Raw genomic sequence first — 14,340 nt, 5'->3', positions numbered from 1 at the left:
AAGTAAAACCTCCACTATTTGCAGATGGCATAACCCTAAAGACTCCACCAGAAAAAACTATTAGAACTGATAACTGACTTCAGTAGAGTAGCAAGATACAAAATCAATGTACAGAAATCTATTGTATTTCTATACACTAATAATGAAGCAGCAGGAAGTGACATTAAGAAAACAATTAACATTTGCAATTGCACCCAAAACAATAAAACACCTAGAAATAAACTTAACCAAAGAAGTGAAAGACCTGTACTCTGAGAACTATAAAACACTGATGAAAGAAATTCAAGACAACGCAAAGAAAAGGAAAGACATTCCAGGCTCATAGGTTGGAAGAACAAATATTGTTAAAATGTCTATACTAACCAAAGCAATCTACACATTTAATGCAATGCCTATCAAAATACCAACAGCATTTTCCACAAAACTAAAACGAACAATTCTAAAATCTGTATGGAACCATAAAAGACCCCAAATAGCCAAAGCAATCTTGAAAAAGAAAAACAAAACTGGAGTATCACAATTCCAGACTTTTCAAGTTATGGTACAAAGCTGTAGTAATAAAAACAGTATGGTACTGGCATAAAAACACAAAGAGGGGCACATGGCTGGCTCAGTCAGAAGGACATGTGACTCGATCTCAGGGTCATGAGTTCAAGCCCCACTTGGGGTGTACAGATTACTTAAATAAAACAAAATTTTTTTAAAAAAAAGGTTAAAAATAGAACTACCCTACAACCCAGTAATCGCACTACTGGGTATTTATCAAAAAAGTACAAAAACACTAATTCAAAAGTGTTTGTTTATTGCGGCATTATTTACAATAGCCAAACTATGAATGCAGCCCAGTGTCCATAGATAGATGAATGGAAAAAGAAGATGGGGAATATACATATGTATATATATATACGTACACACACACACACACACACACACACACACACACACCATGGAATATTACTCAGCCTTACAAAAGAATGAAATCTTGCCATTTGCAATGATGCAAATGAAGCTAGAGAGCAAAATGATAAACGAAATAAGTCAGAGAAAGACAAATACCATGTAATTTCACTCATATATGTAACTTAAGAAACAAAAGCTGGGGCGCCTGGGTGGCTCACTAGGTTGAGCGTCTAACTTCGGTTCAGGTCATGATCTCGCGGCCTGTGGGTTCGAGCCCCACGTTGGGCTCTGTGCTGACAGCTCGGAGGCTGGAGCCTGTTCTGGATTCTGTGTCTCCTCCTTTCTCTGCCCCTCCCATGCTCATGCTTTGTCTCTCTCTGTCTCTCAATAATAAACGTTAAGAAAAAAAATTTTTTTTTATTTTTTTTGAACATTTTTTAATTTTATTTTTGAGACAGAAGAGACAGAGCATGAACGGGGGAGGGGCAGAGAGAGAGGGAGACACAGAATCGGAAGCAGGCTCCAGGCTCTGGGCCATCAGCCCAGAGCCTGACGCGGGGCTTGAACTCACAGACCGCAAGATCGTGACCTGAGCCAAAGTCGGACGCTCAACCGACTGAGCCACCCAGGCGCCCCAAAAATTTTTTGTAAAAAGAAACAAAACAAACAAGCAAAGGGTAAAAAAAAAAAAAAAAAAAAAAAAGAGAGAGAGAGAGAGAGAGACAAACCAAGAAATAGACCCTTTAATATTAGAGAACAAACTGATGGTTACCAGAGAGGAGGTGGGTGGCGGGGATGGGTAAAATAGGGGACGGAGATTAAGAGTATACTTATCATTATGGGCACTGGGTGATGCATGGAATCACTACATTGTATACCTGAAACTAATGTAACACTGTATGTTAACTACACTGGAATTAAAATTAAAAACTCAATTTAAAAAGTGACCATCACTTTTACCTTAAGTGTTTCGAACTCCTTAGGCAAAAGATACTTTGTAATTATGGGATCAATTAAAAATGTTGAGCCTACACCATATCACCCAAGAAAAAGTAGTCCACTCACGGAAGCAGAGTTTCCTCTTGCTCTTTCCTCATTTCAAGGCCATCCCCGAAGGATGGATCTGTAATCCTACAGGCCTGATAGCTTCAAGGCCCAGAAATCCCCCTCTGAGTCCCTTGTTTGGGCCTTGTTTTCTATTGCTGGTTTCTTAGGCATCAAACGCTGACTTCCTGTTTCCCTTTTTTTGAGCTCTTGGGGCCTTGGAAGAACTGGTAAGAGGCTTTGAAGAAAAGTACAAAGCCAGGAAAACAGAGTGGAGACAGCTACGACTTTCCAAAGGAAAGCAAATCTTAACACAGTTGTAATAACCTTTCAGACTTTCCTCTGTCTGTAGCTTACATAAGACTGGTTCAGCCACAAGGACTGAAGAGTTGTAAGTCACTGAAGTTGAGAACAGTTAAAACTCAGATTTGGGTGGGCAGAGATGTTGAGGATAGCATTCTGGATGCTGATAGCATAATCCTTGCTAGTTCTAAACTCTTACTATCTCTAGTGTATCCTTTTCAACATCCTACAGAGGGCTGGCTGTGTAATGTGTTCACTTTGGGTGTCGTTCTAAACGCTTTATTAGACCTAAAATCTTAAGAGCACAGATGACCTCACATGAATTGTCTCCTTGTAAAGTAGTCTCATGGTCAGTGTCAAGTGCCATGCCACCATTTCACAATATAGAAAAAGGAGGCACACTTGTGACTCTTACATTCTCATCATTAAGTCCACAGCCTTCCCTTAACAAGAAAAGTGATGGTCTTCCTGTAAATTGGCCTCAGGGCCTCTGACCCAAGGCCTCAGTTTCATGATCCTTTCACACTACAAAGGTGTTTTAATGAACTGAGTTTGAATGTCAAACTCCAATCTCATTGGTCATGCTACTGTGGCTATTCACTGAGCACAGTCCTCCCCATTCTATTCTGCTGTCCTGCACTTTGAATTCAGGGCTCACTGTCAGCATGGAAAGCACCAGAGTTCTGATATGGCAGCCTCTGGTTATGTTCTACCCAGGGATTTATCATCCACAACCTACTCAAATCCCTCCCCCAACAGCTACCAAAAATTCCCCTGGTGAGAAATGCTATTATGAGAAGGAGTGGCTGCTTTGTGACTCACACTGTTTCATTAAAAAGATTTTTTTTTTCAAACAAATTTTCAGTAGAAGAATCCAAAGGTTTTCCAAAGCCACAGCAAAAACAGAACAGCTCACAATACTATTTCTCAAAGGTCTGCCACTTCATAGGCGATTCCTATACCTCAAAATACTGCAGATGCTTAGATTCGCCATCCTTTTATGTTGCACTTGGCCTCCGGGCCGAGAGAGGAGGTAGGGAATAGATGAATTAAACACAGCCAACAAGACTGGGCTGGTCAGATATTAAGGTGGAAGGCAGCTAGTGTGCAAGCCAGCCCTCACCACGGGTATTAGACTTGCCAGAGTTCTCTAGGGCAACCGGCTGCAATGGTATGAATATTTTAGTCAGATCTGACCAGGACTGAGGAAAACTAATAATATATGGTGTACAGGAGTATTTGGCGATGCTTGTTATAGTAGTGAGTGGCATTCTAACAAAGTTTCTCTGGAAAGCTGACTTAGATGGCATTATATCTTAGTGGGCGTTAAAAGTGTAAATGATCTAAGTAGAAGAGACCAATTGCACAGAAAGTTAATATTTATGGTAGTCAAGTACTTCATTGGTTTGAGTTGGAATCCCAAGGACTCCCTCAAATCCTTGTAGGATTCCCAGAGTACTTAGGCAAGTGGCGGGATAAAAGAATTCTAATGGCCCTCACTAAGGAAAAGCACCCTCTTAGCAGGAAAAAAAGGGTTATTGAAGAAGAAACAAGTGCAAATATCTCCAGAGAGTTGAGCAATGTGCGCAAAATGACCAAAATGGGTGGGGTCTAGGGTTTTGGGTTCTCCTACCTCTGTCCCAAATCATTGGGAGACTCCAGATTTAAGTTTCTCCCGCATGTTAACAAATCAACTTTGACCTTAAAAGACATTGTACAGCAGAGGTGACCAATTTTAGAACAACTTCTTGTGAAGTATGACTTATTTAATTATACTTTTAGAGGGCTAAAGGTACTACCGGGGAGAAAGCTGGAGCCAAGCTACGACAAGTCTAATTCACTAAAGATAAAGATGACTGCATAATTCCTAAATATAAGGTGAGGTTTCTCCAAAAATCAAGGCACCCTCTTAGAGCTAAAGTCCACATTAAGTCTCTGAGCATGGAGCACTTTTTTTAAAACCCTTTACTCTCAGCAAAAAAATACTTGACTATAACATACATTTAATAATCATTTGGGGGAGGTGAGGAGGACATTTGGTCACCAACGTTGGCTACCATAAACAAGGCTTTAAAAATCACTTAAAATAGCACTGAGTATCAACAGTATCTGGAGCTCAGAGACATACAAGGGTTAAAACTGTTCCTCATATTTCCTTATGGGTATTTGTGGCTTAGGATAAATTTTATAGAGACAAGATTACTAAACTGGTGGATCATGCTTCTAGAAAACAGTTTTCAATGACCAGAAAGAAAAGTGGCCCTAGGGACGACAAAGATACTGAAGCCAAATATACACATGAAGAGCCTGAAAAACAGTTTTTCCTTTTGATATTCTCATCGAGAAGATAAAGGACCACTTGTATTAGGATATAGGAGGAATTTTTAACAAGCACTTGACTAGAACTGCAAAGAAATGATCGCCTACTCTAGCCCAGAAACAGGGTTTAGGAAAGAATTAAGAGTATCAGTGAAGAGTAAGGAGGAAATACCATCCATGTAGCAGCCTCGTGGACAAAACCTTGAATTTGTTCATCCAAGAGAAAAACCGAGGAAGAAGGGAAAATGTCCCATAAGCTGCAATATTCAGACTCTCTCTTACAGAATAAGGAAGCAAAGATCCTTAGAAATAACAAAGTAATGCTAATCAGTCTTGTAATGAACATACCTTCCCACCACCTGACACAGGTCCTAGTATACTGGAGGCACTCAATAAATACCAAGTGAATAAATAAATGTCTTAGTGCAACAGATCTCCATACGCACACTCAAAAAGTCTCCTACTTTTGGGTCTGCAAGAGAAAAGGAAAAATAGGTATTTTGTCCATCTAAAGTTTTGATTCATTCTAGGATCTTGACTTGTCTAGCTGCTGGCTGGGGATACATAAAAGAGGATACAGCTCCGTAAGCCCTTCAATAGCACAAGCAGCCAAAGACAGCTGTGCCTTAGAATGAAAATCAGGGGGAAGACAAGCACAGAAGGAAAGGAGACATTGCCACAACTCTCTTCTGTTCTGAGCAACTTCAATTCTCAGGACCAAGGCAGCCAGGCTCACGCCTCTCTCCTGGAGAAAAATGCTTAGTTCCATGTAAAAGAAAACCGTCAAACAATGAGCAATGCTCTTGCTGGGTGACGCTACCCTCTGGGAGCAGGTGAAAGGAACATTTGTATGGATCCTGCTTAGGAGATACTTGATCCGTTTAGTAATATTGAGAAGCATGCTAATGAGTGCACCAAAAAAAAAAAAAAAACATTTAGAGTTCTTTCTCTGGGAAGAGAATTTTCAGAATCATTTGTTACAAATTTAGATTCTTGGGTCTCTCCTTAGCTCCACTGAATTCTGGGAGTGAGGTCCAGTCATCTGCACTGTTAACAAACCCCCTAGAGAATACTGTGCAGAGTCAAGTTTGAAAACCCTTTGAACCATTCACAGAAATCAGGGGAGCTTGTTTATGTCTGCCTCCTTCTTGTTATAGACCCAAAGAGGGCACTAGAAATTATAATGCTTCCTTTAACTTGGTGTTTATAGGGACCCAGTGAATTCCCCCTTCTTCTTTACTTCCAGCAGAGGAAGGCTGTACTGTCACTTCTAACAACTCCAGGGAGAACTCACTATAAACAGTCTCATCAGGAGAGAAGCTACCCCAGCTGCTGCTTTAAGATTAAACCTGGCTCAAGGCACCTGGGTCGCTCAGGCGGTTAAGCGTCTGACTCTTGGTTTTGGCTCAGGTCATGATCTCACAGTGTACTGGGATCGAGCCCCATGTCAGGTTCTGAGCCCGTAGCACAGAGCCTGCTTGGGATTCTCTGTCTCCCTCTCTCTTTGCCTCTCCCCGGCTCAAGTTTGCGAACTCTCTCTTTCAAAAATAAATCAATAAACATTAAAAAAAAGATAAACATTTTATTTTTTATTTTTTTTATTTTTAAAAAAAAATTTTTTTAAACGTTTATTTATTATTGAGAGACAGTGAGAGAGAGCGTGAGTAGGGGAGGGGCCTAGAGATGGGGAGACACACAGAATGTGAAGCAGGCTCCAGGCTCTGAGCTGTCAGCACAGAGCCTGATGCGGGGCTCGAACTCACAGACCATGAGATCATGACCTGAGCTGAAGTTGGACACTCAACCGACTGAGCCACCCAGGTGCCCCAAAGGATAAACATTTTTAAAAAGATTAAAAAAAAAGACTAAACTTGGCTCTTTATTTGCTTCTCACTTGAAGGTTGTTGGTCTTCAGGTTATTCAATCATACCTACAACTCACCCCTCAAATATCAAGACCAGGAACCCTGGGGCACCTGGATGGCTCATGACCATCACAGTTCATGAGTTGCAGCCCTGCGTTGGGCTCTGTGCTGACAGCATGGAGCCTGCTTAGAATTCTCTCTACCTCTCTCTCTGCCCCTACCCCACTCGTGTTCTCTCTCTCTCTCAGAATAAATAAACTTAACCACAACAACAACCAGGAACCCAACTGTTGCATTCAAGGATAAACCTTTGTTCTTATGAGAAAAGAAGATTCAGAAGTGAAAACTGCTGGGTCTCCGAGAAGTCCCTTTTCATATTCAAGCCTGTACCCACAGTAATCACTAGAGACAGTCTGATACACACTAGGCCATGACAAAGCTTAGAAAAGAAACAGATGGCAATTTATACTCCTCTAACATTCTGAAAGACTGGGATTAGGGTTTAGGTTTTGAGCTAACTTTGAGATTCTAGTACTATAATCTCAGTGACCCACTATCATTAAAAACACCCCTATTTTAGGGGCGCCTGGGTGGCTCATCAGTTAAGCGCCCAACTCTCAGTTTCAGCTCAGGTCATGATCTTACGGTTTGGTGGGTTTGAGCCCCGCATTAGACTCTGCACTGACGGTGCAGAGCCTGCTTGGGATTCTCTCTCTCTCTCTTTCTCTCTCTCTCTCTCTGTGCCCCTCCCATACTCATGTTGCCTCTGCCTCTCTCAAATAAACTTAAAAAATATATATGAAAAAAAACAAAAAAAACCTATTTAAGGGTAAGCAGAAATGAGACTCGTCCATTTAAGTTACCACCACTGCTCTATGAATTTGTTTCCAATTCTGAAACTGTCAAAATCGAAATTTAGTTTTATAACCAGATTTGCCAAAATGTTAGTGCCCAATAAGCTTGGGTTGAATATCACATTTGTAAAATATAAAGCATGTTCCTTTTCCCAAAAGGAACTAGAGGTGTATTTCTCTGGTGCGGAGTGGCCTGGCTCAGAGTATTCCTTATGACATATTTAGGGTGTGTCTTTGTTTAATAGCAAAATGTACACGTCCCATAAAACAAACACTTTAAGAGTGAAACCATTGTTTCTTCCAACACCCTTCAAACCTCAATGAGGAAGAGTTGACTGTGACCTTCAAGGAATCATCAGCTTCTCAAGGGAACTTTTTTTACTTTATAGAAAATAAGCCCTCATGGTAAAAGAACTAAAAACAAAGAACAAAGAACTAAAAACTGTGCTTTACCGAAAAAATTTTCATTAAGAATAGGACTTTTGCAGAGCAGGAGAGCCGTCATGGTTTTTGAAGACCACAGAATGCTTTCCTTCCCCAGAAACCATGTAAAGGACCATGACCTCTCGCACACCTATGGTGAGGCACAGGGAGGCTGTCTGATCCACTCCAATAGGGTTGGCAACTCTCTTTAATTATTTAAGAAGAGACAATTAAATCACTTGAGAACGCCAGCATGGTGGCAAAAGAGAATCCATGAGATATCCTGCTAGCATGTTCAAAGATTTATCAAAAGTTACCTTCTATCAGCTCCAGTCGAAGACTTGGTGACAACAGAGAACAGTTTAGATTTTTCTGAATATGCACATGTGTACGTGCACATGGCTAAGAAGCTGGATGGAAACCCTCAGTGACCATTTTATAGCAGGACCCAGAAAATAGGCAACCTCTTCCTTCTAACATGGTGGATCCTCTATGTTTCCCCCCAACATCCAGTAATCCATGTTCTGAGATCAACAGGACCACCAAAAAAGAATGACCAGACCTCCAGAACACCACCCAGAAAACCACTAGGGGGTTAAACACCTTAAAGCAAAATTTACATTTTAATGTGGAAAGAAAGGGACACTAACTCTCATCTTATAAAGCAGCTCTTCTCAATGGCATTCATTATTATCAACGGCCTGTCGATGTAGGTCAGATTTCAATAGAGAGCACTAGCTTCCATTCTGGAGAAACAGTTCACACAGTTCTAAATCTCTCTGCCCAGCAAATTCTGCAGCAATGAAAGGCAGAGAACTATCAGAGAAGTGCCCCTACAGGAACACCACCTTCCTTTTGTATGTTATTTGGCTTTTGTAAACACTGTCTCATGAGACCCTCACGATGACTCTGAAAGGTAAGCAGGACAGGTGTTATCTCCACCTTACAGGTGACAAAATGGTGACTCTGAGGCTAAATGACTCACTTGCCCACGGTCACAAGTCAGGCAGTTAACTCGTAGTGCAACCAGTAGATGAGCCTAGCCCTGTGACTCGCAGGCCAGTACAATTTCCAGTACACTACCCAGCTTCCCGGTGTTTGAGGATGACAGGCTGTGGAGTGTAATGGTCAGGAGCCCAGGTTCTCACACGGGACACCTACATTCCAATCCCAGCTCTGCCACCTCTTAGCTATTTGACCTTGTGGAGGCTCCTCACCCTCGTCCTGCATCTCAGGCTCCTCACCTGTAAAATGGGAATAAAAACGCCCACCTCTTAGAATTGTTGTGACGATTAAAAGAGATGATGGACACGAGGCACTCCAATTCATTCACTCGAGAGGTATTTGTGCCAGGCACACACAGTGCAAGAGAGACAACAGTGAGCAAGAGGCACAGCCCTGCTGTCATGAAGCTTCAAACTCAAACTAAATAGAAAAACTAAAAGGATAAATAAAACACTTATAAAGTGTGTTAAGTGCTGTTAAGGTAATAGGTGAGTCACCGGAGAGATTAACATGAGGGAGGCAATTTTTAAGAGTGGCCTCTGAGGAGAAATTTAAGTAGAACTCGAAGGGACCAGAAAGAGCTATCCCATGTACAGAATGGAAGGAAAAGCATTCAATTATAAGGGTCACAACCTGGGGAAGTGTAGGAACAGATGCGACGGCTACGTATCCTCACAGGCTTTCGGGAACAACCTTTACAGGCTGACTGCCAAAGATTTCCACATCTATATTAAAAATAACAAAGATGAGGCTCAAGAGAGGTGATGTGTCTTACCCAAGGTCATAGCTACTCCCAGGAGGGGACGAGACCCCAGTATCCGACCTCCAGATACAACATCAGCTCACTCTCTCTGAGGAAGCTTCGTGTACATTGAGCTCCCCTACTTATTTCACTGACAACTGTTTTCTGTGCCCATGAAGAGTTCCAAAAGCACCTTAAAAACACAAGCAACAACATCGCATCAACTTCCAGGCATCTACTCAATTGTGCACTGAAATCCTTACGCTTCCACTCTTGTGACACAAGAGCAAAAAGTGCTTGGACCTTACTCAAAAGCTCCAAAATAGAAACAAGTTTCTCCTCTTACAGCAATAAACGAGAGAGGAAAAGGATGTCCTGGAAGGAAGATCCTGTGGCCTGTTCCGGAAAGTGAGACAGAACCACCATTGCACAAAAGTGGAAATATGAAGGTTCACATCAAGTGAACTGCAAAGGAAAAATTAATGATTTAATTTTGAATAAAACAATGAATTCCTAAAGCGGTGGCTTTCAATCAGGGTGATGCCCACCCCCCCCCGCCCCCACTTGAGCATTTGGAACCTTTGTGGAGGCATGTTGTAGGCATGTAAGGCAGGCCATGTCTTACAAAAGGACAGGACGGTCCTACAAGGAATTTCTTACCTGAGGCACCTGACTGGCTCATTCCATAGAGCATGAGTTGGGCATAAAGATTACTTTAAACCACATATATGTGTGTGTGTGGGGGGGTGTATAAATAATTTCAAAAAAGAAGGTATTACCCAAAATATTAGGAGCAGCCTCACACACACTTTATTATCAATCCCAAAGGGATTAATATGCCCCAACTTTTCCTGTATTCTCATAGTAGTGGCTCTTCCTACCCTCACCACAGCTGGATGAAAAAAATTAAACTCAGGTTTTACAGCTGAAGAGTCTGAAATTTTGGAATCCAACTGTAAGCTCTTAACTCCAACATGGAACCTGGTACCAGGTGGAATAAGGAAACGAAGTTTCTAGTAAGAGACAGATAAGAAATTTTAGCCAAATGCAAACTCCTTTCCCAGACAAGGGTCTATATAACATTACATTTGTTTTGCAACACACAAAATTCTGTGATTTTAGAGAGAATCTTCTTACAGTGTTTTTCAGTTTAAAATCAGATACTAATGACGGTTCTTTCAAACACTTAACCACCGTCATCTCACAACTATAGCTAAGTCTTTCTGGACCAAATTTTGTGGAGAAAAAAATTTTAATTTCAACATGTCTAAATGATCAAATGTCTCGAAGTGCCCAAAGCAGTCACACCTTGCATCTCATTCAGAGCAAGAGACTGATGCAGGTCGAGGAAGCTCCAATGATATCTAGAGGTCTGTTCAGGGACTAAAATACCATTTTAGCAATTCAAAAGCCACTTTCAAGTGGTACCCTAACTCAGTCACTATTTCCCCCTCAAAAAATTACTTCACAAATTAAAGTTTATAGAACTGAACCAAAAGCCAACCTATTACCAGAAATTAAAAAAGATTCCAAAAGTCTACCCTATTTCAACCATAGCTAGAACAGCGATCCAATAGATACATCCTCCAGAAAGCAATCTTTCTTCTTTCTACACAATACCTAGATTTTCTTCACTCTCTCAAAGAAGTCTGAATACGTTAACTTCTTCACTCCAACTTGCCAATTAGCAAATAGCGGCCCCACGCCCTCGTGACCAATTTTCTAGAAGCCTCACCTGGCTTCTCAGGTTAGCTGAGCCGATAGACCTGTTTTCCTCCAGAAGCTCCTGCCGGTGCCTTTTCCGCCCTGCCACTCAGGGCCTGGGAAACCCTCCTCCAGCTTTTTGCTGGCCTGTCACCAGAAGTTCACAAAATGAATTCATCCAGATTCTCTGAATCCGCCTCTTGCCCTGTGATGTACCAACAGCCAGGCAATCAAGTGCCGCCTCCCCATTACGAAAAGATACAGACCACCAGGAAGACCTAGCACTTAGCATGGAGGAGAAGAAAAAAGATGGAGGGACGCGAGAGTCATGGAGCCAAACCTACTGCATGCAGCACCCGCCACCAGAGCCCAGGTCCTGCAAAGCCTCAGAGGGAGGTTCCCTGGCTAGGCCCTCCATTCAGCAGGCCACACCTGTCTATATGCCAGCAGCCTTCCGGCTGCTCCATTTTTACCAATTCAAACGGATCTCCAGCAGGAGACTGGCAAAACTGGGCACCCCCTTCTCCCAGCGAAAGTGAGAGCCCTAATCCAAACAACACTTGCCCCCAATTTTCTTTCTTTTCACACTCTTTGTTCGAGAGACACTGCTTGGTCAAAGTGGATCCCCCTCGCTGCTAACGGTGAGGCAGGCACAATGCTGCAGTGACAGAGAGGAAGCCTCGAGGCCGACTTGTTATAAGCCAGACAAAACCTCCTTTCTGAGGATGGTGATGCCAATAAACGGGACTTCAATAGGCAGGTCTGGCTCTGCTCATCCACAAGTGAATCAACGCCTGAAGTCCTAATACGCCCGGCTCCACAGCCTCGCAGGAAGCCTCTTTTCTAGAGGATGGATATCCCATTCATCCCCAGGAACCAAAGGGAAAGCAGACAGATCCAGGTCGCGCACTCCATTTCCAAATCTTCGCAAGCGCGCGAAGGTCTGGGGCGCCCCGACGCGCCCTCCCTTGCACTTCACCCTCCGAGGCCTCCACCGCCCGCGGACTCACCACTGTGCGAGCTGAACCACCTGGGTGCGATGTGCAGAGGTAGAGCATCCGCCAGCGAGGCTCGGGAGCCTAGGTACAGCATCCCGTCTCTATGGTGACCGCCGCCGGTCTCCTGGTAACCATTGCCATGGGCATAGGTGGAGTCGGACGCAGACCCTCCGCCGCCGGGCGCCCTCTCCGAGTCGCCTGTCCCCCGGGAGGCGGGGGTGTAGAGGCCAAAGGGCACCCCTCCGGCCGTGCTGGGGTCCATGCCCATGCCCGCCACTGAGCTGACCGAGCGGCTGCGCAGCCCCATGGCCCCGCCGCCCGCCCGATAGTGCCCAAAGTGGGGCGCCCCTCCCGGCGGGGGCACGGCGCTGTCATCGGTGGAGACCCCCGGAAAGGGGCCCCGGGAGCGGGCCGCCGTGCTCTGCTTGCCCCCCATGCTCGCCCGGGCCCCGGTGGGGCGGGAACCTGGAGGCCGAGACCCTCCCCCACTTCTCAGCAGCGGGGGGAGGGTTGGGCGAGCATAAAGGGGGAGGGAGTCAAAAAGGAGACCGGGAGGAAAAAAAGGGGAAAAAAAGAAAAAAGGAAAGAAAACCCGCGGGGCGGAAGAGGCAGGCGGGCGGGGATCCCAAACTAAGAATTTAAAACGATCCAAGCCAAACGCATGTTTCCCCTCAAGGTCCAAAGAGGCGCAGTCCGGCGCGGTCTCGGCGCGCCACAGGCCGCCCCCGGGCTCCCGAAAGCCGGGGGAGCCGCAGGGAAGGAGGGAGGGAGGCGGCGGGCGGGCGCAGGGAGGCGCCGGAGGAGGCCGCCCGCCGGACAGGAGGAGGCAGAGGAGGGCTGGGGGCGCCGGGCGCGTCCCCCTCCTCAGGTCGCCGCGACCATGGACGCCGGCCCGGACCCCTCCAGGCCTCGGGCGGGCTGCGGCGCTGGGCTGCCAGGCGGAGCTCGGGAAGCCGCGGTCGCGTCGCGTCGCGCTCTAGCTCCAGCCGCCGCCGGCCCCGCCAGCCGCTCCGCCCCGCTCGGTCCCGGGCTGCGCTCGCCGGCGCTCCTCGCCGCCGTGGAGACAATGGAGGGCGGCAGAGCGCAGGCGCGGCCCGCGCCCCCTCCCCTCCCCCCCGCCGGGTTAACCCCTTCGCGGCCCCTGCGGCGCCGGGCCGCTGACGCCCGGGAGGTCCCCACCCACCCACCCACCCTGCCCGACCGGCCTGTGACCCGAGTGGCCCGAGCCACGGGATATCAGGAACAGAAGCCAGGCGTCTTTTCAAAGCAAGCACTCTTTAAGTCCCCGAAAATGGCTAATTATCGAGGGGAAACCACCTATGGGAGGAGGGGCGGCGATGGTTCAAGGGGCTGGGAAGGCAACGCCAGGAAGAATGAAAATTACTCAAGACGCCTACCTGGCTCTGAGGGTCACTGGTCAAGCCTCCCTCCCGGCACAAATTTGCCCCCACAGCACCCTCTGGTGGACGTGCTGTCCATTCTTTCGGAGGGTTCCCAACCAGGAACCCCTAAGATCAGGAAGCTAAGTATTTGGGGGATTCTTAGCTGTTTGGGGGTACGGAGCGAACTGGGGCACTTTTGATTCCGGATTTTGCTGAGAGTAGATCACAATTTCCTATGTGGGGCTTATGCAATGGGTAGATTCCTTAGCTAAAATGTGATCCTGAAAATCACTAGGTGTACGATAGAGAGTGAAAAGATACAGAAAGGGAGTAAATAACACAGCTAGGACTGGGATTTTAGAAACTTCCTAGTCCAAGGTAGGTCCTCTGTTTGTTTACCTTTTGTTGCAACATGCACCATAGTGGGATACAGTGGGTACTCAATAAATGTATGTTGATCAAGTCTGCATTTTGCAACATATCTCTGACATATCCACATCCATCCATCCATCCATCCATCCATCCATCCAACAACTATTTTTCAAGTGCTGGGTGCTGGCTATGAGCGTCACCCAGTCCCTCGCCTGACTTCCTTGCTCTAAATGTCCCGAGATACTTCCACATCAAGGAGCCAAGATGGTGTAGAGAGATATTAAAAGAAAACCTCCAAAAGAAGAGCTGGTCTGTCATAGTTCTTGACTGTCCCAGTGTGAGCAGTTTAGAAAGAAACAAAAGGAAGACTATTTATTTGCAAGCATGGAGTGCTTCGGGTGAGCAGAAAGCCCTGCAGAAGGAAGTAGAG

At 45.4% G+C, this 14,340-nt stretch overlaps 1 protein-coding gene across 3 annotated transcripts in view; it reads right to left on the bottom strand.

Moving 5' to 3' along the window:
- The window catches only part of ZNRF1 (zinc and ring finger 1), a 105,313-nt gene extending 92,118 nt beyond the window's left edge, over nucleotides 1–13,195 (bottom strand). For 2 of the 3 annotated variants that reach the window (XM_040443140.1, XM_040443141.1), the window contains exon 1: nucleotides 12,169–13,195. In XM_040443140.1, coding sequence (XP_040299074.1) covers nucleotides 12,169–12,592 — 424 coding nt within the window. In that variant the 5' untranslated portion in view covers nucleotides 12,593–13,195. The remainder of the gene's footprint in view (nucleotides 1–12,168) is intronic. The other variant, XM_040443139.1, reaches the window with a different exon arrangement.
- Between the last annotated feature and the right edge of the window lie 1,145 nt (nucleotides 13,196–14,340).

Source organism: Herpailurus yagouaroundi, unplaced genomic scaffold, assembly GCF_014898765.1.
Source record: "Herpailurus yagouaroundi ecotype Mexico unplaced genomic scaffold, PumYag 190, whole genome shotgun sequence".
Lineage (NCBI taxonomy): Eukaryota > Metazoa > Chordata > Mammalia > Carnivora > Felidae > Herpailurus > Herpailurus yagouaroundi.
Note: the sequence above shows the minus strand (reverse complement) of the source record. Positions and strands in the feature narration are given on the sequence as shown.